Source organism: Chroicocephalus ridibundus, chromosome 18 (assembly GCF_963924245.1).
Source record: "Chroicocephalus ridibundus chromosome 18, bChrRid1.1, whole genome shotgun sequence".
Taxonomy (NCBI): domain Eukaryota; kingdom Metazoa; phylum Chordata; class Aves; order Charadriiformes; family Laridae; genus Chroicocephalus; species Chroicocephalus ridibundus.
In genome coordinates, this window is record NC_086301.1 from 5,528,923 (window position 1) to 5,552,338 (window position 23,416).

Here is a 23,416-nt window from a genome sequence, read left to right on the forward strand (position 1 = left end):
GATGTCGTCTCCAAACACGTAGTGGAACGGGAAGTTATTGGAAGTGGTCAGCATGGATTTACCAAGGGCAAATTGTGCCTGACCAATCCGATGGCTTTCTATGATGTTATAACGGGTCGGCTGGATGAGGGGAGAGCCGTAGATGTCATCTGCCTTGACCTTAGCAAGGCTTTTGACACTGTCTCCCATAACATCCTCATTAGGAAGCTGAGGAAGTATGGGCTAGACGAGGTGACAGTGAGGTGGATCGAGAGCTGGCTGAGCGACAGAACCCGGAGGGTTGTGATCAGCGGCGCAGAGTCCGGTTGGAGGCCTGTAACGAGTGGTGTCCCTCAGGGGTCAATACTGTGACCAGTTTTGTTCAATATATTCATTAATGACCTAGACAAGGGGACAGAGCGTATCCTCAGCGAGTTCGCTGATGATACCAAGCTGGGAGGGGTGGCCGACGCTCCGGAGGGCCGTGCTGCCGTCCGGCGTGACCTGGACGGGCTGGAGAGCCGGGCAGAGAAGAACCTAATGAGGTTCGACAAAAGCAAGTGTAGGGTCCTGCACCTGGGGAGGAAGAATGCCAAACACCAGTATAGGTTAGGGGCGGACATGCTGGGAAGCGGCTCTGAGGAGAAGGACCTGGGGGTCCTGGTAGACGGCAAATTATCCGTGAGCCAGCAGCGTGCCCTTGTCGCCAAGAAGGCCGATGGCATCCTGGGCTGCATAGGGAAGAGTGTGGCCAGTAGGTCGAGGGAGGTCATTCTCCCCCTCTACTCTGCACTGGCGAGGCCACGACTGGAGTGCTGCGCCCAGTTTTGGGCTCCCCGGTTCAAGAGGGACAGGGAACTGCTGGAGCGAGTCCAGCGTAGGGCAACCGAGATGATTATGGGACTGGAGCGCCTCCCTTATGAGGAAAGGCTGAAAGAGCTGGGACTCTTTAGCCTGGAGAAGAGAAGGCTGAGGGGGGACCTGATTAATGTTTACAAGTATCTAAAGGGTGGGTTTAAGGAGGATGGAGCCGGGCTCTTTTCAATGGTTCCCAGTGACAGGACAAGGGGCAATGGGCACAAGCTGGAACATAGAAAGTTCCGTTCAAAGACACGGAAAAACTTCTTTACGGTGAGGGTGACAGAGCACTGGAACAGGCTGCCCAGGGAGGTTGTGGAGTCCCCTTCTCTGGAGATTTTCAAGACCCGCCTGGATGCAGCCCTGAGGGATGTGCTCTGGGCAATCCTGCTTTAGCAGGGGAGTTGGACTAGATGATCTCTAGAGGTCCCTTCCGACTCTGAAGATTCCATGATTCCGTGATTCCGTGAATTCCACAGACGGGAAGACCTCTCCTCTACACAAAACGCAGACGCCAGCCGGCCGACCCGCTCGGGACGCGGCGGGGGCCGGGGGGCTCGGACGGAGACGCGGCGGCCCTGCTGCAGACCGATGCCGAGAGACCGATGCTGACCCCGCCCACATAAGGAACATTGCCGTAGACACGGCCCGAAAGACGTGGAGGGGATTCGAGACGGCCGGCGTGGCTTCGCCAACGCCCGCTCCCGCCTGACCCGCCTCGTGCCTTTCTAGGAGGGAGCGGCCGCGTCGGCGGACGAGGGCAGAGCTAAGCCTAGCGTCCGGCCGGACGCCTGCGAGGCCCTTGACGCTTCCCCACGACATCCTACGGCCCGAGCGGGAGAGACGCGGACCTCGCAGGGGGACTGCTTGGCGGCTAGATTTGCGGAGCCCGCCGTGTGGGCCCGCGACACCCGGCGGGTCCGGACGGGGCGTTCTCCCCCTCAGCTCCGCTCTCCCGACGCCCCGCCCGGAGGGCTGCGGCCGTGGGACGCCCTGGAGATGCTGAATCTCCATCGTCTCCGGAGGCGCCGGAGCGCCTCTCCTCTGAAAACGATCACGCAAAGACAGAGGGCTTCGGCCCGCAGAACCGAAGGCGCCGGGGAGGCCTTCCGCTGGCCGGCGCGCCCGCCGGAGAGCGGTGGAGGGGCCGTCGGCGACGGCGCGTCCCGAGAGGACGAGGGGCGACGGCCGGAGCAGGGCGGCTTTGCCTTAGACAGTGCAAAACTACTTTACAATGACGGCCGCGAGGCGCTCGCGCGGGATGCCCGGGGGGCCGGGAAGAGGGCGGGGGCGCGCGCCGGAATGCCATCGCGCCATCCGCGCAGTCGGAAAGGACCCCCAACATCGTCGAGGCCGAGCGAAAGACCGGCGGCCTCTGCCGCTCGGGCGTGCCCCCGAGTGCCCACTCTAGACGTTTCTCGAGCGCCCTCGCGGCGCCTGGCCGCTCCTTCGGCACGCTACTTCCTCCCGAGATCTAACCGAAACCTCCCCGGCCTCGGCTTCGGAAGAGGCCGGCGCCCGCCTGTGTCCGACCTCCTCGCGGGGAGTCGTGGAGGGCGACGAGGCCTCCCCTCGGCCTCCTTGTCGCCCGGCTCCCTTGGCCTCTCCTCGCGCCGGCCGGTCTCCGGACCCCTCGCCCGCCCGGCCGCTCGCTCCGGGTCCCCCGACCGAACGCGGCGCTCGAGGCGAGGCCTCGCCGGCGCCGCGATCCCTTCCCCGCTCCCGCCGGCCGCCTCGGCCGCACGGTGTCTGCTCGCGAACGGTCGGTCCGGTGAGACCGTCTCCCCTGCTTATCTCTCCGAGGCTGCCCGACCGCGACCACCTTCCGACAAACAGCTAAACATGGCGAGGCCCCACTCGTCCTGGTGCCGCGACCTTCCCGTGACCTCGAGGGGCCCTCCGCCGGGGCCCTGGACATCCGTCACTTCCTAGAAACGGACCTTCGTCTAGCTGGCGAGGGACCTTGCCCGCGACGGCCTCTGCCGTCTGCCGGCCGCGGCCGAAACCGCCGCGCCCCGTCCCCAGGCCTCGTTTCGCCCTGCCTTTTAAATCCCTTCTAAGGGAACGGCTCGACCCTGGCCCCGGGCGGCCCGGTCCGACGCTCCGAAACCCCGCCGCTGAAGACGACGGGCAAAATGTGCGCGCCAGACCTGCCCGGAGCCCGCGTCCCGCTGGCGGCCACTATCGTGGGCCTCCCTGCTTGGCAGAAGATGCCGATCCCCGCCTTGCTACGCGCCCCCATCGCGTCTCGACGCTGAACGCCTGACGTTGGGTGCCGCCTCGCCAGCGCCGCGACCCTTTCCCTAGGCCCGCTCGCCGGCCCGTGCCCGACGAAGGCCTCGATGGGAGCCACCCGCTCGGCCGCCCGGCCGCCCCCCTGGCGGCCCCCCTGGCAGCCGCCCGCCCGCCCCGGTCCTTTTCTGCGAGACGCCTTTCCGGATGCTCCCGCCCGAGTCCCCCGCGCCGCCTGGGGAAAACGGTTTCCCTGGCGCCGCCGACGGCGCTCGCCCTCGTCGACGCGGCCGCGGCCGGCCTCGGCCTCTCGACCCGGCCTCTGCCGAGCCCTCTGCGGACCGCGACCTCCCTCCCGTCGAGCTCGCGGGGAATCACGGAATCGCTCAGGTCGGAAAAGACCCTCGGGATCGTCGAGTCCGAGCGTCGGCTCCGCTCTACGAGGTGCTCCCTTACGCACCTTATCCCTTAACGCCGCATCTACATGGGTCTTAAACACGTCCGGGGACGGCAACCCCGCCGCCGCCCCGGGCGGCCCGTTCCCGTGTCCGACCGCTCTTTCCAGGGAGTATTTTTTCCTCGCGTCCGGCCTAAACCTCCCCTGCTGCGGCCCGAAGCCGTTCCCTCTTGTTCGATCCCTAATGACCCGTGAGAAGAGAGCGGCGCCGACCGCCCGACGGCGGCCTTTTGAGTCGTCGCGGAGAGCGACAAGGTCTCCCCTCGCCCTCCTCTCCCTCAAACTAAACGGTCCTGGCTCCTTCGGCCGCTCCTCGTTGGATTTATGCTCCGGGCCCGTCGCCGGCTTCGCGGCCCTCCTCCGCGCTCGCTCCGGTGCCTCGAGAGCGCTCTCGTGTCGAGGCGCCCCCGGCCGGACGCCGTGCTCGAGGGGTGGCCTCCCCTGTGCGGAGCGCGGGGGGGACGATCGCGGAATCGCGGAATTTTCAGAGTCGGAAGGGACCTCCGGAGCTCGTCTAGGCCGACTCCCCCGCTAGAGCGGGATTGCCTACGGCGCGTCCCTCAGGGCCGCGTCCGGTCGGGTCTTGAAAGCCTCCGGAGACGGGGACCCCGCGACCTACCCGGGCGGCCCGTTCCCGTGCTCCATCGCCCTCGCCGTAAAGAAGTTTTTCCGTGTCTTTGAACGGAACTTCCTAAGTGCCAGCTTGCGCCCGTCGCCCCTCGTCCCGTCGCCGGGAACGGCCGAAAAGAGCCCGGCCCCGTCCTCCTTAAACCCGCCCTTCGGGTACTTGTAAACGTTAATCGGGTCCCCCCTCGACCTTCTCTCCTCCGGGCTAAAGAGTCCCGTCTCTCTCGGCCTTTCCTCCTAAGGGAGGCGCTCCTGTCCCTCGGTGGTCTCGGTCGCCCTTCGCCGGGCTCGCTCTGTCAGCTCCCCGTCCCTCTCGGACCGGGGAGCCCGAAACCGGTCGCGGCCTCGCTGAGGCGGAGCGGAGGGGGAGGACGACCTCCCTCGACCTGCCGGCCGCGCTCTTCCCTGTGCGTCCCGGGACTGTGCGTCCCGGGATGCCGTCGGCCTTCTCAGCAACGGGGGCCCGTCGCCGGCACGCGGATAGCTCCCTGTCTGCCGAGACCCCCGGTTCCTTTTCTTCGGAGCCGCTCTCCAGCGGGGCCGCCCCTAACCTCTCCTGGCGCCCGACGTTCCTCCTCCCCAGCGGCGGGACCCTCCGCCCGTCCTCGTCGAACCTCGCGAGGCTCTTCTCCACCCGGCTCTCCGGCGCGGCCCTCTGGGGCGTCGGCCACCGGTTCGGGATCGTCGGCGAACTTGCCGAGCGGACGCTCTGTCCCCTCGTCCAGGTCATCGATGAAGACGTGAAACGAGACCGGGCCGAGTATCGGCCCCTGGGGGACGCCGCCGCTTATGGGCCTCCGACTCGAGCCCGCCCCATGCATCGCGACCCTCCGAGTCCTGTCGCGCGGCCGGCTCTCGACCCGCCTCGCCGTCCCCTTGCCCGGTCCGCGCTTCCTCCGTTTCCGAAGGAGGACGTTACAAGAGACGGCGTCGAAGGCCTCGCTGAAGTCCGGGTAGGCGGCGTCCGCCACCCCGCCCTCATCCGGCCAACCGCTCGAAACGTCGCCGAAGGCTATGAGATCAGCTGAGCATGATTTACCCTGGGGAAATCCGCGTTGACCGCTTCCGATGACCTTCCGCTCTTGAACGCGCTTGCGCGGGATGTCCGGAATGAGTCGCTCCGTTACCTTCCCGGGGACGGAGGCGAGATTGACCGGTCCGTGCTTCCCCGGGTCCTCCTTCCCGCCCTTTCGGAAGGCTGGAGAGACGTTGGCCTTCTGCCGGTCCACGGGCGCAGCGCCTCTCCCATCCTCTGTGACCTTTCGAAGACGACGGAGAGCGGCCGAGCGACCGCGTCCGCCGGCTCTCTCGGCGCTCGCAGGTGCGTCTCGTCAGGGCCCGCGGACTCGACGCCGCTTCGGCCGAGCGGTCCCCAACCTCGTCATCCTCGGCTGGCCGAAACTCCTCCTCTCTCCGGACCTCGCCCCTTGCCTCCGGGGCCCGGGGCGCGCAAGGGACGGCTTTAGCGGCGAAGACCGAAGCAGAGGCGGCGTCAGGTAGCTGCGTCTTCTGCCACCGGGGCGCCCGTCTCCTTCATCAGCAGGCCTATACGTTCTCCCTGGCCTTCCTTTTTCTATCGGTATTCCGAAAGAACCTCTTCTCGTTATCTTGTGCCGCGGCGGCCGACGCGAGTTCCGCTCGGGCTTCGGCCCTTCTAATTTTCGCCCTGCGGAGCTTCGCTGCGGCTCGGTGTCTTTCAAAAGGGGCCGACCCCCTTTTCCAAAGATCGTAAACTGTCCTTTTTTCCCGCCGAGGCCCGGCTGCAGCTCTCTGTTTAGCCGGGCCAGTCGGCTTCCCCGTCCGCTCGGATCTCGGGACTCGGGGACGGCCTTCTCCTGAGCTTTTAAGAGGTCCTCCTTGACGTAAGACCGGCCTTCCTGGGCGCCTTAGCCCTTCAGTACCGTCCCCCGAGGGACGCTCTCGACGGTGTCCCCGAGCGGGCCGAAGTTCGCCCTTGGGAAATCCGAGGCGGCGGTCCTGCGGGCTCCCCGCCTCGCTTTGCCGAGAATCGAAAGTTCTCTCCTCTCGCGATCGCTCGGCCGGGGACGGCCTCCGATCTTTCCGTCCCCTACGAGACCTTCTCTGTTAACGAGCGGCCGGTCCGGGAGGGCGCTTTCCCTCATCGGCTCCTGTGCCAGCTGCGTCGGGAAGCCGTCTTCCGCACGCTCCGGCGACCTCCGGGACCGTTCCCCCTCCGCCGCGTTATGTTGCCAGCGGACGTTGGGGAAGGTGAAGTCCCCCGCGCGAACGAGGGCGAGCGATCCCGAGACCTCTGCCGGCTGCTCGTAGAACATTTCATCGGCCTCTGCATCCCGGTTAGGGCGGGCGGGGGTCCGTGACAAACTCCCGCCGCGACGTCCGGCTTCTTGGCCTTCCCCTCGATTCTTCTCCGTAAACGCTCGACCGCGTCGGCGCGCGCGTTGTTGAGTTCTTGGCATTCGAAACCGCCCCCGCCGCAGAGGGCCGCCCCGCCGCCCCTCCTTCCTCGCCCGTCCCTTCGGAAGGGTCGGTGGCCGTCGATCGCCGCGCTCCGGTTGCGCGTGTCTTCCCGCCGCGTTTCCGACGGCGGCCGTGTCGTAGTTGCCCCGCTGCGCGACGGCCTCCGACTCTCCCCGTTCGTTGTTCGTGCGGATGCGCTTCAGCTGGGCTAATTGCCTTGCCACTTCGCTGGGGGGACGAGCCCTTCTTCCCGCCAGCCCGCGCTCAGACGTTCCCGCAGTTGCCGGCCCGTCCCCGCTCCTCGCGTGTCTTCGCTAGCGCGTGCGTCGTCATCTCCCGCCTCCGCTGCGACGACGGGCCGCGAGACCTCGCCGGCGCCGGCGTGCTGCTCCCGGGTGCCGCTTCGGGTCGCTCCGCTTCCGTCCCCGTCCCCCTTCGAACCTACTTTAAAGCCCATGCGACGAGGCCTGCTGACTCTCGTCCCGGAATCCTTCCTCCCCTTTTGGTTAGGCTTTGCCCGCCCGTTGCCGGCACGCCTGGCGTCCCGTATAGCAATCCGCGATCAAAGTAACCGACGTTCGGACGGTCGTGCCCGTCTCCGAGCCGGGAGTTAATCTCCTCGCTCTGCCTGTTGATCCCCTCGTCGATCCCCGCAACTGGTGGCACGGAGGAGGACGCCGCTCGCGCTCCCGATCCCTTAACCGGCCCTCCCGGGGCTCCGAAGTCTCTCTTCGTCGCCCTTAGACTTCCGGTAGCTATCTCGTCGTTCCCTGCTCAAAATAGCAGCGGCGCGTAATCGTCTGAGGGCTGCACTGGGGTAAGGAGTTGCCTCCTCCGTGCGTCCCCGATCCCGGCCCCGGGGAGGCGGCCAGCTCCTCCGTGGGACACATCCCGTTGACGGGTAGGGCCCTCCGCTGCCCTCGCGAGGGAGTCGCCTCCTACGATCGCCTTCCTTTTTTGCCGGGTTGAGGACGTCCCGAGTCGTGGGGGCGAGCGATGAGCCCCGCGTGACTCGCCAGGTGGATGGTCCTCTCCGTCCTCGTTTGCCTGGCCCTCGGATTCCGCGGCCCCCGTGCCTGCGGCCCCTCTTTTCTTCCTCAGGGCCGTGGTGATAATACAGGCGGTACGCCTTTCGGACCGTGGAGGCGTCTCCGGCGGAGATTTCCCGTCGTCCGCGTCCTCATTCGACGGGCCTTCCTCGTTCAGTACCTCGTATCTGTTGTTCAGAGGTACCGGGGGCGACGGGGGGGCGGGGGGGGGGAGCGAGGCGAGGGTTCGCCCGCCGCCCCGACCGCGAACTCGCCTCCGTTCCTTCCCTTCGTTTAGGCTCCCGCCTTCTGCGTCGTGGGAGCGGGCCGCGGGGGCCTCCGGTTCCCGGCTGCTCTCCACCGGGTGCTCCCGTTTCTGTTTCGAGGAGGGCAGAGCTCCGCCCGGTCTGTTGCTTCCTCAGCCTCCCCGGTGCTTCTTAACCTTTCCGCTTCCTCTCTCGGCTCCGCCGCCGGGCCGAGCGGATCCTTTACCTGCTCGCTACATAGGCGACGGTTCTAATAGCTGCCTCCCGTCGTCAGCGGAAGGCTCCGGCGCTCCCCCGCGGTCGGCGATCCTCGATGGCTCGAGCCAAATCAGGTTCTCCTCGGGCTTTCGCCCTTCTCTGTTTCTCCCCGCCTAGCCTCGCGACCTCTCTGCGGTCCCCCCGAGCGGTCCGCCCTTTCTTCCGAACACCGTAAACTCCACGTTTTTCCCCGAGTCAGACCGGAGCTCTTCGCTCGGTTGGGCCGCTCTTTTTCTCCCGCGGCTCCCCTTTCGGCGTGCGGGGACGGCCCGCTCCTGCGCCTCTCGATTTCTTTCCCGAACGATGCGTGGCCTTAGAATCGTAGACCGTGTTGGCTCGGCAGGGACCTTTAAAGGCCGCCTAGTCCAACCCCCACCCCGCGGTAAGCACGGACGTCTTTAACTCGCTCAGAGCCTTGACGATCCCGGCCTCGAACGGCTCCGGGGAAGGGACCTCCGCCGCCCCTCTGGGGAACCCGCGCCGGTGTCTCGCCGCCCTCGACGTAAAGAGCTTCTTCCCGACGCCTCGTCGGGCCGTGCCCTGCTCCGGTTTAAAACCGTTGCCCCTCATCCTGTCGCCGCGTGCCCTTGAAAACGGCCCTTCCCCTGCTTTCTCCTAGGCCCCCCTTTGGGCGCCGGAAGGCCGCTCTGAGCTCTCCCCCGAGCCTTCTCTTCTCCGGGCCAAACGACCCCGACTCCCTCGGGCCTGTCTTTGTAGGAGCGGTGCTCCGGCCCTTTGATCGTCTTTGTGGCCCTCCCTCGGGACCCCCTCCGACGGGTCCGAGTCCCTTCTGGACCGCCTCCCGAGAAACTCTCTCCGCCGGGCTGCTAAATAGGCCGACGTCCGCCCTCCGCGACTCTGAGGGGGGGTTCTGCTGACCCGCCTCCTCGCTTCCACGAGCGTCGAACCCTCTGTCGTTTCCCGATCGCTAAGCCCCGGACAGCCCCCGCCGCCTCGTCGCCGGCGAGCCCACCGTGCGCGAACGACGGGTCCGGCGGGATGCCCTCCCCGAGTCGGCTGCCTCCCGGGCTGTGTTGTGAAATGATCCTTGACACGCTACGGGTTTCGCAATAGAGAGTTGCTCGTCGGCACGTGCGTCGCGACCGCGCCGTCGGTGGTAAACGCCCGCGGTGCGCGACCCCGCTCTACAAAGCTCCGCTCGAGACGCGTACCCTGACGGCCGCGCGCTGCCGTCCTCCTCCGATGCCTTTGCCGACCTGTCTGCCGATGGCTGCTCCCCCCCGCGCCGCAAACACCCACCTGAGATTCCACATGTCCTGCCGACGCGTTGGAGAGCCGTTCTCGCCGCCCGTCCGTCCCGCCGCTCCCGAGCGCTGAGGTCTCCGGCTCCCACCGTCCGGCGCGGCTCTCGGTTGGGATCTTTCCGATCCGTTGTGACCCGCGTCCCAACACCGTGACCCGCCGCTGGCATGCGCACCCGCCCTCTCCCAGTGGCGTATTTGTGTTGCGTGTCTGTGTCGCTCCGTGATATTTCTCGGTAGCTCGATGGCGTGTCTTCGTCGCCTATCTCCGTCGCGGATCTCCGTCGCCCTAGAAATATTGGCCGAAAACATGAGGCCTCCTCGCTGCGACGTCTTTCCTCCGCGCGCCGGGCGTTCCCGCGGCGTCCCTCGCCTGTTGTGCTCACCGCTCCGCTTTCCTGACGCTCCCCTGGCTGGCCTGATGTCGCGTGAAAGGGGCGAGCTGTTTTGGCAGAAAATAAACCCCCTTGCGTTCCAACGCTCCTCACCACGGTGGGAGGCTAGGTGCGGCTGGGTTTAAATTCCGAGCGATGCCCGATGCGCTAGCGGCCGAACTGTTTTGGCAGAAAATAAACCCCCTTGCGTTCTAACGCTCCTCACCGCGGTGGGAGGCTAGGTGCGGCTGGGTTTAAATTCCGAGCGATGCCCAATTCGCCCCTATCGGTCCGGTCGCGTTTAAGCGATTTTAAACCATTGCGCTTTGGATACGCTGATAGCGGACTGCACCTTCGGTCCAGTCGTGCTCGTGAACTGGCACGGCCGCGCTCGAGCCTTTGGGAGCGTTCCAGGTGAAACGGAAACGGCGAGCTGCTTAAACGGTGCGGTTTATTCAAGCGACGGATACGTAGCTTCTTAGGAACGCCGGTGCTAAATACGCTGTCTGCAAAACACGTGCAAATAAAAGTATCGTTAAATATACGATATGCGCGACAAAGTGATACGCGATACGGCCTGGCTATAAAGGTAAGAAAGAGACTCTCTAGAGAGACTTCTCATGGAGGCGTGTTTTGGTATTACGATGATGCTACGACGAACAAAGTTCGCGCAAAGGACGGCGTTTTGTCAAAATGTGACGGAACGGTGGCTCGGGGTGGCGAATCGGCAGCTCGTCGGTTCCAGAGTGCCGTCTCGTTCCCGTATCTGCTATGTGTCGCAGGGCGAGGCCGCGGAAGGCCGCGTTCCGTCCCCCGTGTCGCTTCGCGAGCGATACGGTACGGGCAATCGCAGACGGTCGATTCTTCACGTGCCAGCTGCGGCTGTATTCTACCTTAGAAGCCTGGTGATTTTATACCTTGCCTTAATGCGTGAACGATGCTGTATTTTTTTGGCCGTTTTTCGTTATGATTCCACGCCTGACTGCCTGCCAGACAAAAATAGGCACGGAGCGGCGCCTTGCGCCTGCGCCGGCCGGACACCCCTCCCGGCTTCCCGGGAGCCCGTCGAGACGGCCCCGCGGGCCCTCCCCCTGGCAACCCGTTCCGTGTTCCGCATGCGCGGCACCGACTCCCCGCTCCCCCCGACTTACGAGTACGCCTGCAGGGCTGGCGCTGCCTCACCCCTGGCCCGGCCGGCGGCGGCCCTCGGCGGAACTCTCTCCGTGGCCGGACCTTCCTGTCCTGAAGGGTGACCTGCAACAAATGGCACGCGAGTTGACCGCCCTGCCGACTGACTCCCGCTGCCCGGGACCGAAAAACTTCGAGGCGCGGGGCGCCGCGTGCTTTCCCGGAGGCGCGAACCTGCCGCACTGCCCGTTGCCCTGCGCTCGGCTTCCCTGGCCTGCCGGCCCTCCTCGGCTGTCGCTACCCGCCCGTCTGCTCCTTTGCTTTAGGAGCAGAAGGGCCCCGTCGACCACAAAGAGACATGCCCTGCTCCCGGCCCTCCCCGCCGCCGCCCGCCCGCCCGCGCCGTAACGCTCCGCTCCAGCGTAAACCGTGTCCCTGGCTCTTCGCCCTGCTCGGCTGCCGCCGTCTTGGGGACCCTTCTTTCCCAGCAGGGTCGCGGCGCCTGGGCGAGCTGCTCCGGCCCCGGCCGCGCCTGCCCCGGGCGTCCTTCTCCTCCGACGAGAACCACGTCGCCACTACAAAACCCCCTCGACACCGCACTGCAACGGCACCGCTCTCCAAAGGCCAAACAAACCCACCGCCCCCCTGGACGGGGTGGGAGGGAGGCGACTCCCCACGTCGGTGCCAGGAGACATCTGGCTCCCGGAGCGCGACGGGGAAGGGGCCGGGGAACCGCGGGGAGGGTGGGGATGAGGGGGTGCCCTTTACTCCAGCGCGCTTGCGCTTAACGCTGTCCTCTCTCTTCCTCCTCTTCTCTCCCCCGCACAGGGCCCGGAGCTGTGCACGACGGCGGCAACGCGGCGTCCCGGGCGGCCGCCGGCCTCTGCCTCTGGGCCGCCCTCCTCGCTCGCCTCCTCCTCGACTTTTGATAAGGGAGCGGAGGGTCCCGGGAGGCCCCGCCGCCCCTCTCCCCCGCCGCGGGCTCGGCCCGCCGCGCCGCCCGGGGACTCCTCTCCGTCGGACGGGCGATGCGCCGGAGGATGGGCAGCGGCGCCCGGCGTCCGAGGATGGCCCCGCCTCCCGCGTGCCAGGATCGTTCTCGCCGCCGGTTATGCGCTGTACAGACCCCGCCACGTGCCACCAGACTGCCGCCCGCCACTGTCGCCCTGGGGATGCGGACCGGCGCGGACAGGGCTTCCCGTGGCCGCCTGCCCCGGCCGCCTCATCTGCCACACGCGGGGAGTGGAGCCGTCACCGGGGATGTCCGTCTCGTCGTCTCGCTAAGCCGCCTATGCCCAAAAAGACCCCTGGGCTGAAGCCCCCGGGCTCGGCCTTGAGCCCGCTTGGTCCTGAATGTCCGTCGTCGCCACCAAAGCTCATCCCTAAGTGCCCCCGACATCGCCCCGACCTGTTGCCTGGCCCCGTGGGGCAGCCCGACTGTGACCCTCCCGGCCCTGTCTGAGCAGATTGCCCAACGCAGCTCATCGTTATCCCTCAAGGTCCAGGCACCTCCCGCTACGCCTTCTCCCCGCTGCCGTCACGCCCCGCCTCCCCAAAACCACCTCGCCTTCCTGAGGGTGCGAGGCTGCTCTCCCAGGAACCTGAGCCCTGGAGGCCGCCGGCAGCCCTCACGGGGACGACGGCTGTCCTGGTTGCCGAGCCATCGCCCCCTCCTCGCTCCGGACCCCGGCCCGCTCCGCTGCTGCCCCCCGAACGCTGGGACCTGCCCCGCGGCTCTCGCCCCGATGCGCTGTCTGCGCCGATGGGGCGGGTTCCCCCCAACTCGTTTCTAAAGTGCTTTCCGCCCGGCACATCAAAAGCACAGCACAACCTACACGAGGCAGAGACGCTGAACTACACGGCCGAACGCCACGCGACAAACCCCCTTTCCTACTGCTCCAGCGCTCCCGTCCCCCTGCACGCGCCCGGAGGGGACGCGATGGCGTGCTTCCCGCCTCGAGGTCCCTGCCTCGGCCGCGGCGTACGTCCCCGGTCCCTCTCTCGGCCTGGCCTCCCCGTATCATTGAGCCAAGCGTCTCTGCCTCCCCAAGGACAGCACAAATGCGAGAGCCGGCCCCGAGCTGCAACGTCCCCGCTCTGCCTTTCCTCACGCCCGCCGCGTGCCCCTGCCTGAGGAGAGTCCGATGTGTTTGAGCCGGCGGAGGAGGCTCCGGCTCCGCCCGTTCGCTGCCGCGTCGCGGCAGGGCCGAGGATGGCTCCTCTCCCCGAGCTCGCTGCCGGCCGATCCTCCCTGCCGCAGCAGACCTTCAACACCGCGGTGGATGAGCCCCTCCTCTACCCTCTGCTTCCTCTGGCCACCCTGGAACGCTCCTCCCCGCCTTCCCCGCTGCCTGCCACGGCGACCGCCCTGCCTCCCTCGGCGGGTACGTGGCGGTGGCCCCAAGCCCTCCCGCCGCTGCGTGGGCGCTCGGGAAGGCTCTGGGGCTGCGGGTCTGGGGACGGACCCTCCCGTCCCGCTCCTGAAAAGTCACGCACGATGCCAGACCCTCTACCCGCAACAGGGACGCGACTCCGCGGCGACACGCTGAGCAAGCACACAGAAACGATCCTCGATCCCGACCTAACACCTACCCCTGCCGGGACCTTTCCTTCTCCCTCCGTAAACGAGGTGGCTGAAGAACCTCGGCCGCGCACGTGCCGTCTTTCCCTTGCAAACTCTGCCGCTGCCCGGAGCTCCTCGCCCCGCCGTCCCGCTTTCCCTGGCTGTGAGGAAGCCGGGCCGATGGCCCGCGGCGCACGAGATCTAAACCGATTCCCAACCCCGAGGCCGCGACGTGCCGCCGCCCCGTCCTCTGTTCCGCCGTGTCCCTGCTCTTGACGGGCCGCCCGGGTCTTGCGCTGACTGGCGCGTGGCGCAAGGCTGTCGCCAAAAACAATCAACAGCTCCGCAATCTCCGTCGACGCTCCCGCCCCCCGGCACCCTGGATGTTCAACGTGTACCGCAACTGACCGGCAACGAACACGTGGCCCTGAGACGGGGACCTTGCCGGCGCCGGCCCGACGCGCTGGCTTACCTGCTGGGCTGGCCGTGGCGCTGACCGGGCGAGTCCGCGTCGCGTGGTCCCTGTGGTGCTGCTCTTCGCCGCCGGCATCCCAGAAAGGCGGTACCGGCCGCGATCCCCGTCCGACCCCGTGGCCACGGGCACCTTTGCAGAGCCGGGATGCCGCCGTCTTCGGCTGGCACGGCACCGCCTGCGTCCTACCCCGTGTGCCAGCTCCGGAAGTACCCTTGGGCATGGGAGACGCCTCGCCCCGACGCCGTCGGCCCGCCTCGCCGCCCCTCCTCTGCCGCCCCCGGACCTCGCCGGGTCGGCCCCAGATTTCTCTCTCCCCGCGGCAGAAACGCTAAACTGGCCCCGGTCACGCGGGGCCGGAGGCATCGCAGAGAGCGGAGGTGATGACGAGACACCGTGGCGCGCCCCGAGGCTGGCGGACCCGGCGCTGAGGAGGCCCCCGCCCCGTCCTTCTCCTCCCTGGGTCAGCTCCCCTGTCCTCGTCAGCCAGGACGGCGTCAGACTTTCTCGTGCCGTGTAACGTGCCATTGTGTGGAACGCGCTGGCCGTCCGAGACCGGCCCCGCCGTGGCTCGGCCGGGCGACGGACCCCGTCGCCGCCGCGTTCGGATGCTCGGGGCTGGGGTGGAGGGGCGCCCGGGGCGGAGGGAGCGCGGCTCCCGGGGAGGGGGGGGAAGTCTCTCCTGCCGACGGCCAGTCTTGAGTTTCCGTCGATCATTGTATTCCAAGGGTGGCTATACTACCTGAGATTTGTGCATGTTACATTGTAGTTGTAACCTTTTCTAATTCGGCAAGAATAAGAGATGGTTGTGATTGTGCAGTGTACCAATAAAGTTTGACGAACTTTGTACCTTCGGGGCTTTGCTTCGCGGACCCCACGCGCCCAGGGAATGGCTCCGTTGCTTCGGTTGGAGCCTCTTTCTATCGCCCCCTCCGACGGCGGCGCTCGGAGCCCCCGCGACCCGGGCCCTGGTGCCGTTCGGCCCGTCCCTCGCCTCGTCCCTCGTGTCCCCCCCCGCCCCGGGAAGCGGCGTCGCGTCTCTCCGAAGGGTCCCCGATCCCTCCCGCCTCCTTCCCCAGCCGCCGATGAGCGCGATGAGCGCGTACCTGCTGATGGAGCCCCGGAGGGGTAAGGACCGCCTTCGCTCTCACCGCTCACCTATGTTCGGCAGAAGCGGCGTGGTCGGGGGGGCCTCCTTCGGGTGACTGAGACGTTCCCGGCGTCTTCTCCGTCGTCTCGTTACGACGCCCGCTACGACAACTAAACCTACCCCCGCGCGAGGAACGCCTCCGCAGACAACGTGCGCCTAAAGACGGTGTGCTCCTGTCGTGACCCGACAGCACGTAACACAAAATGTCTTCGTTGAACGACAAAGACGGCCGAGACCGGGAGGAGAAGGCGCCGTGGCCCTCGTCGGCTCCCAGGCGCGGCTACGACCGCCCCCTGAAAACGCGACTCCTGCTCTCCCGGAGGTGCCACGCTTCTCTGCTCCATCAACCAGGAGAAAACATTCTACAAGCTCCCCTCCTGTGGGACTGGATGCCGGGACGCTTCGCGATCCGTGCCTCGCCGACCGGCTCGAGCGCGAGCTGGTGGGTGGCTCCGTTGCCCCCTTGCCCTGGCCGCCCGGTCCCCTCGTTGCCGCGTGCTACCTACGCAGCTAGTGTGGCCACCAGGCGGATCAAAGACCGGGTTTCCCTAGAGAAATCCCAAAGCGGACGTCTCTTGACCGTACATCCCGGGATGGGAATGCCGCTGGTGGCACCTGGGTTGACCTGGGGGGACTGGGGGCTGCGGGACTACTGCAGACCCATCGGAAGCGTCGCTCGCTTCGAACGATCCCCTTGGTGGAACCGGACCTCCCTTTGCGTACCCCGACGAGTACGTGAAAAGCCCGGTCCCAACTTTATCCCTGAACTCCGCAACGAACCGCCGTGCCGCTGATGGCGCGTGTGCAGCCCGCGGCTTAGCAAACAGCCCCATTCCGGCGCTGCTACGGGCTACTGCCACCTCGCACGTCAGGGACAGCTCGGCTGTCCCCCGGGAGCGAGCCCTGCGCAAAGGTAGGTCCTTCCCAAAGCCCGGCAGCGTCCCCAGTAAAGGGGACCGGGAGGGCTGAGCCGTCCTGCCCGGGTGGTGGCTTCCCTGCGTCTTTGTGGGCTGCCTGAGCCCGGAATACAGCCTCCCGACCTCGGGCGCGGGATGAGCTACGTCCCCGCCTCGACGCTCCCTTTCCCATCTGCGCTGGGGACGAGAAGCTTTCCTCCGAGATACGGGTGGCGAGTCGAGCGGCGTGGCTGGGCGCTGCGAAAAACCCTCTCTGCTCTGAGCCTCTTCCAAAAAAAAAAAAAACAAAACCCCAAAAAAACCCAAACCCATAAGGGAGCCAGAACTGATAGAATATAACCACAGGTCGAAGCGAAGCCTCGCTCGCCTCTTGCGCGTGCTCCCCCTCGCTAACGCTTTCTGTTTTACCGTGCCGGTTCTGCTGGGTATCCGGCAATGGACCTGCCTCTGCTGCAGACGAGCGCATGCAGATGCCTGAACGCCCTGGCTGATGGCACGTCCCGCTGCCTCGCCCGCATCCTCCTCCTCTTTTGTACCGTGGCCGAGCACCGAGAAGGCGACGCGGCCCCGTTCCGCCTCGAGCCTGGCCGCGGTGGGCTTCCTCTGTGACCCTCGGCAATGCCCGACCCGTGCCTAAGGACGAGGACCTCGCCTGCTACGTCCAGAGGGATGGAGGGCGCGTCTCGGGCCATGACCTCCGTCCCTCCCCAGCAACCAGAGACACCGGTACCTCTGTAAATACTACAGATACATAGCTGTCCGAGCAGCCTCTCTCTCTTTAGCTTGCTCTTTGTCCCGCAAACTCTGGCGTGGGACTCTTCTCGATCGCTCACCTAGACCGCTTAAAAATTTACAATTGCAGAGAGGAGGTGAGGGTGACAGCCCGGTCGCCTCCATACCCTTCCTTGGGTGCCGGCGGGATCCCTCCCCGCATCCTGCCGGGCTCTGGGCGCCGCCTCTCCTGCCGGGCTGGCTCTACCCGGAGGCCAAAGACCTGCGCAGAGCCCTCCGCCGTCTTTTCCCCTGGGAGAGGCGGAGGTACGTCGGCCGCAAAAGACAAAACCGGCTGCGATGCTTTCTCCTATAAACTGTGGGCACTGGGAGGGCTGGCTCCGGCCACGCGCCTCCTTCTGCGCCGTCCCGACCTCGGGATGCTCAAAACTGCCCGCACCCGGCGGTCCTGCCCCCGCATCCTCGCCACCCTGTCCCTTACCTGGGACGCGCCAAAAACCTTGGAGTGCGGCTCTTCCCTCGCCCCGCGCCGGTATCGCTCGGTCTCTGTGTGTCACGCCGCCAGGCTACTCCTGACCAGCCCTTTGTCCCTCTCCCTGTTCTCCGAGCTCGTCTCGGGTTATGCCACCTCATGGTAGGGTGCACGTGAAAAAAAACCAACCAACCAACCCCAAAACGTTCCCACCGTCGCTAACGCATGGCTCACAATCGGCTTGCGATCCGACAAAACCGTGCCGGCCGGCTTGAAGAAGCCGGCGCCCCAGAGCCTGCGGTTGAGGTTGAGGACCAAATCCACCAAAAAACGTTCTGCGCGTCAGCAAAAAAGCAAGACGATAGCCCAGAAAATCTTGACGTGTCCTCCGCCGGCACGGACGGCGAGTTGCACTTTCGTCCGTGTGCAGCTTTGCCCGGGGGCACCCGGTTTCCTACACGCACCTGGCATCGCTCCATCACTCCGTCCCACGGGACTCGCATCTGCCGCTCCGTGAGCATCCCCTGCAATGTCGTGCCGCCGGGGACGAGGGCTGCGCGGAGCACTTTTGGGGCGCCGAGCGGCCGGGTGGGATGCTGTGCGTGGCGAATAGGGCAGAGCTGCCCCCCACGCCCTCCCCATCTACTCACCGTGGCCTTACCTGCGATGGCATCCCCTCTGGGCTCGCCGCCGAGGTCCGGGTGACCTCTCTCCGACTTTCTCCCGGCCCGGCGCCGCGATTCGGTGCTCCCGCCCCGCGTCCCTCCCCCGGTGTCACTCCCCAGCGGCGTTTCGGGGAGCCCCGTCCCCCGCGGCAATGAGCACCACAACCAGACGGAGCGGCCACATGGAACAATCGTTTTAATGGATAGGCAGAGAGAGCCCCCTCGCCGCCCGCCTGCCCGCGCCCCCCGCGCGCCCCCCGCGGGGAAGGAAAGGAACCCGAAGGAGGAAAACCCACTGGGGCCGAGACCGCGTTTCGGCCGATCCCTTCGCCTTCTTTCCCTCATTATTGTGGGTTTTTTTATATATATATATATATATATATATACACACACACACACGCACGCACACACACATATACATACATACACATATATATATATATAAAAAAATATAAAACGGAGCTATATAGATCTCCCTCTGTCCCTCGGTTCGCTTGATCCCGCCGTGAAGGCGAAAGGCGATGGAAAAAGGGTCCCGCTCCCCTTCGTCCCCGGCGCGCCGGCGACCCGAGGGCGGGAAAGGCCGGGGGATTCGGGGACGCGCGGACCGAGACGCTCGTCTCGTCGAGGACCGATACACACCTAACTCCATATACAGCATGCAGTAATGGCAGCGGAAGGACCCTGCTGGGAACCGTGGCTAGAACGCTAACAAAAAAAAAAATTATATATATATATATGTATATTTATATATACTGTATATATATATCCCATAAAAAGATTCAGCATCTCCCTCCGCCTCAACGCGCGGCGAGGGTCGCCCGTGCCCTCGGGGGGGGGGAACTGTTCGGACGACCGCTTTTTGGGCCGGTTTCAGGGGGGGGGAATTCGGCACGAGAATCCTCCTCCGCGCCGACTCGCCGGGCTCGCCGACCTCCTCGGCCGGTCGCCTCCTGGGCTGCGTGGCGCTTGGCAAACCGACTTCTTCTCTCCGCTCGCTCCCCCTCTCCTTTCCGGATTTCTTTTTTTCTCTTTTTTTTTTTTTTTCCCTCCCTTCTTTTTTGCGTTTCTGTTTTTGTTTTTTTTAGGAACTAAGAGTTCTAGGCTCGTATCAGAAAATATAATTAATAAAATTAACCATGACTCAGAATCCCTTATCGTTCACGATGTCCGCGGGTGGTACGATGAACGTGTGGCTCGACGCCGGTCTCCTTCCTCCCTTTCCCTTCGTGGTGGCGCGGAAACTGTTGAAGATCTATATATCTATACATATATATATATATATATATGTATACGTGGAGAAATATATATATATATGTCCTGGAACACAAATGGCGGCACGGTCCGTGAAAAGGCGGGGAAATCTCGGCAAAGAAGAAAAACGGTGCGTCCGGACGGAGGGGTCCCCGGGGGAGGGAGCGGGCGGACGAGGGCGGCGGAGGGGACCGGGGCGGGGGAGTATTTCCGTGCCCCCGTGGCCCTGCCCGTCCTCTGCGATAGCCCGCGGCGGAGAACGGCAAAAACGGGGGGAAAAAGGGGGTGGGAGACCAAAACCAAACAGGGGGGGAAAAGAAAAAGACTCAGTCGCGTTGCATCTTCTGCAGGAAGCCTTGGATTATTATTTTTTTTTCTCTTTTCTCTCCTTTCCAAATTCCCGTTGTGTTTTGTTTTGGTTGGTTGTTGTTTTTTGTTGGTTTTGTTTTTTTTGTTTTGGTTTTTTTTTTTTTTTTTTTTTTTTGCGTGATTTTCCACTCTCCCCCTCCCCCAGGTGGCCTGGCCGGATACTCTCTCAATTCTTATGATTATTTTCGGAAACGGTGAACACTTCTTCTTTCTCTCCTTTCTGCTTGCGCTCGCTGGCCGTAGTCGTCGCCGCCGCTACTCTGCGGGCCGGCTCTTGGGTCAAAACTGGCGGGCGAGCTGGGCGAGCGGGAGGGCCAGCAGCCACGCGCAGCCGCCTCGCCGCCAGGCGCCGTTGTTCCCGTCGTGCACTGCTCCGGGGCCTGCGGGAAGGTGACAAACGCCCGCCGGGTTAGTCACAAAACCACCAAAACCCATACAACACGCACGCACTGGAAGAACCCAACCCGACCGCGCCATTTGGGCCCCCCGGTGCTATGGGACGTGGTGGTATTAGCCCATCGTAGACCACCCCAGGCACTCCCATCCTACCACGCCAGTCTTTGGGACGTGATGCCCCACGGTCCCGCTTTGGCCCCGAATCCCCATCCCGAGCCCGTTCCCAGCTCATCGCCGCCAACCGACCTCCTCCAACCCCCTTTTTCTCCATCCTTCCAAATTTGTCCGAGTTTCCGGCCACGCTTGTTGGGCGGATGATAGCTTTTGCCCAACGCTGCCCATGCTCTGCCGGCCCCGCAGAGCCTGCGTAGGGGCGACCGTCCCACGGTTCCCCTCTTGTCTCCCTTGGGAGAGGCACGATAACCACCTGCCCGCCCAGAAGAGACACTGCCAGCAGCCCTACGCTCAAGGCTCCGTGTTTTGGAGGGCCCGTGTGGGGCTCGCCAACGGTCACGCTCTCTGCCCGCAGACCCAGAACACCTCAAAAAGAATAAGATGGGTCAAGAACAGCCAAACCCATCCACGCCTATAGGGAGCACAGGGGGCAAGGAGCTCATATATCACAAAGAGAAAGGCTGTTGAGGGTGTCTGACCTGGCGGCTTCCCCCGAAACACCACAAATTGTTCGCCCCGGGGAATGCTAAACTGGGAAAAGATCTCGGGAAGGCGTCCAGGCTGGTGCCCCGCCATGGCGGGGCTGCCCTCGAGATCCGATTGACCCCGGGATGCGTCCCCTCGCTCCAAAGCCTGACCGGCACGCTCAGAACTGTTTAGTCTCCTGCCAGTAACACTCTTCCAACACGCTCGCAGACGCCTCGCAACGCTTCCCGCTTAGCCCCGAATCCCGGCGTGGTTGGGAAGCTGTGCGGAAGGGCGGATCTGGTGACGCAATTGTCTCCATGCTAGATCCATAACCCTCGCAACATCCACAAGTCGTCCCGAGAGCTCGACGCATCGCTAATGAAGCTATGGAGCCCAAACATCAAGACGACACCAGGCCAACTGGCCGGCCGATAAAGATGGCGTGGCAGAGTACGGTCCGTCCTGGCCACAAAGAATGCTGGGAAGAGGACCGTCAGCCTCTCCGCCCCTACCACGTCCCAGAAAAAAGGCACTAGGAGCATCCCGGGGGAGGAAGGACCCTAAAGACCGTGTACACAACAACACGGGGAACACAGACCGCAAAGACATCCCTGCTTGCGCCCCGGTGACAGGGAGGAGAGCGCGGCGGTGACGGGGAGGGAGCGTGGGGGGACGGGACATGCAGAGGGCACGGACCACCACCGGACGGGCGCGGGAGGAGGCAGGATGGGAGGGCAGCTAGAAAATAGCAAAAAAGCCCTAAATCATCGCTACGCCGGCGGGAGCGGTGGGTTGCGGGGTGGGAGGTCGAGGCGGCCAGTGCCGCGGCTCCCGTGGGGATGACTTGGGGCGGGAGCCCGAGGGACCCGCGGGGAAAAGGAGCGGGGGGAGCGCTGGCGTTGCGGGGGTCCCCGAATTACTGACCTTTCCAGGGTGTCAGAGCGGTAGTTGTCTCTTCTAAAAATTAAAAAACAAGCGAAAGTTAAGGCAAAAGGGCAATGCAAAGCGCAGGCTCGAGATGCTTCGCTCAGGCCGCCCTCGACCTGGGGCCAGGGAAGACGGGCGGACGGGGGAGCAAATGCGATGCTGCTGCCCGAATCGCGCCCCACTCCTCTGGGGCCATGGTCCCCTCTGGTGCCGCACGAGCCGAGACGAGCCTCCTGGGGGACCCCGGAGCCCGGGAAGGGGTCTGCAAAGTCTGCCGTAGCCTCCCGAGCGAAAAGCAAAGCTCGGGGGCTGCGATTTGGGGGATTCGGGGGGTTCGGCTCTCCTCCTGTTCCCCTCTGGCACGGGTTCCGCGCCCATCCCTCTCGCGACAGCCCAAGGGGTTCATCCCCTGCAACATCCCGAATGGGTTTAGCACCCAACGCCAGCCTCTGGAAAGCGACACGGACCACACGGCAAAGGACAAATGGGAAGGCTTCTCTTTTCCCCAACTCCACAAAATGATGCGGTTCCACCGAGCGCTCCATCACGTTACAGACAGCACCAAATGAGCCGCTGAATGAGGCGGCAGGCCTATAATAGCAAGTGCTACACGTTAAATAAAGCACCGGTTGACCTCCCCGAAAAATTAGATTAAAAAAAGGATTAAAAGATGTACGCTACATTAGCCTCTGTCGCACGGCCCCGGAAAGGCTCACGTCACGGTACCCGCGGGGATTAAAGCCGTTTGGGAGGGGGAAGGGGCAGGGAGAAACTCTGAAACACAGGCTCAACTTGAGGGAAAAGGGGGTAGTCACAAAATCGTCCCCCCAGACCTCACGCTTGAGACCTTTCTCACGCCGCAGGTGGTGCAGCCATGGCACGCAACTTCCCTCTTATGTTTCATTATGATAAATAAAGACACATTAATCGCCAGACTAAAGGCGCCGGCCGGTTGCTTAGGGACCGGCGAGCTCGGCCCCTGGATGCTCAATAGTCGCAAGTGGAGCCACCCGCCTTGCTGCTAATTATGGGGGGGGGGCTGTTCCCGGTGGCGTCACGGAGCCCCGTGCTGGGAGACGGGGCAACCCCACGTGTCATGGTCCCCTCAGGTCCGCGGTGGGTGCTGGGGGCCTGGGGAGCCTTCCCTCCCTGAGGGGCCTCACTTAATAAAGACTGAAAGGATCATTAAATCAATGTGGCTTTATGGAAATTATGGGCGGTCAAAGGACTCTGATTTCATTCCCCGATGGGATTCGCAGTCAGACTGACAAAGCTAAGGGGAATCACAGAATCAGAGAATGATATGGATTGGAAGGGACCTTAAAGATCCTCCAGTGCCACCCCCTGCCCCGGGCAGGAACGCCTCCCGCCAGACCGGGTCGCTCCGAGCCCCGTCCGACCTGGCCTCGAACCCCTCCAGGGATGGGGCAGCCACAGCTTCTCTGGGCGACCTGGGCCAGGGGCTCGCCGCCCTCACAGCGGAGAATTTCTTCCCGATATCTCATCTCAATCTCCCCTCTTCCGGTTTGAAGCCATCGCCTCTCATCCTAGCACTACGCGCCCTTGTAAAAAGTTGCCCTCCAGCCTCGGGGGCTTAGATTTTTGTAGAAGGTTTCACGGTATCCCACCCAACACAGCCATCACGGACAAGAAACATCACCCATGGGTTAGAAACCGATTACACGACAGCTCCCATAAAGCCATCAGCAGATAGAAGTCCTCATTACTTTTGTGGGCTGTTCGTCAAGCCCGCACCTGCGGACGCCAGACCGAGGTCCTACGCTAATTAAGATTTTAAGCCCATAAACCCCTAGGGTGCCTACAACGCCCAGGCCGAGGTCATACGCGTAGCCTGGGATACGCCAGGTGCTTGGCGCGGCCACCCTAAGGACGGACCCGGGCTGGGACAGCTCGGCTGTGCGAGAGGCGTTCATCTCCCTGAAAAATGG

At 64.5% G+C, this 23,416-nt stretch overlaps 2 protein-coding genes across 11 annotated transcripts in view; one reads left to right on the top strand and one right to left on the bottom strand.

Moving 5' to 3' along the window:
• Positions 1-14,792, top strand: part of OPCML (opioid binding protein/cell adhesion molecule like) — a 320,727-nt gene extending 305,935 nt beyond the window's left edge. For all 3 annotated transcript variants that reach the window (XM_063355081.1, XM_063355080.1, XM_063355079.1), the window contains one exon: positions 11,737-14,792. In XM_063355081.1, coding sequence (XP_063211151.1) covers positions 11,737-11,837 — 101 coding nt within the window. In that variant the 3' untranslated portion in view covers positions 11,838-14,792. The remainder of the gene's footprint in view (positions 1-11,736) is intronic.
• A 4,781-nt stretch (positions 14,793-19,573) lies between these two features.
• Positions 19,574-23,416, bottom strand: part of LOC134524855 (protein CEPU-1) — a 364,606-nt gene continuing 360,763 nt past the window's right edge. For 7 of the 8 annotated variants that reach the window (XM_063355071.1, XM_063355078.1, XM_063355077.1 and 4 more), the window contains 2 exons: positions 21,465-21,497; positions 19,574-19,882 (listed from right to left, as the gene is read on the bottom strand). In XM_063355071.1, the coding sequence (XP_063211141.1) occupies positions 19,782-19,882; positions 21,465-21,497 (134 nt within the window). In that variant the 3' untranslated portion in view covers positions 19,574-19,781. The remainder of the gene's footprint in view (positions 19,883-21,464; positions 21,498-23,416) is intronic. The other variant, XM_063355072.1, reaches the window with a different exon arrangement.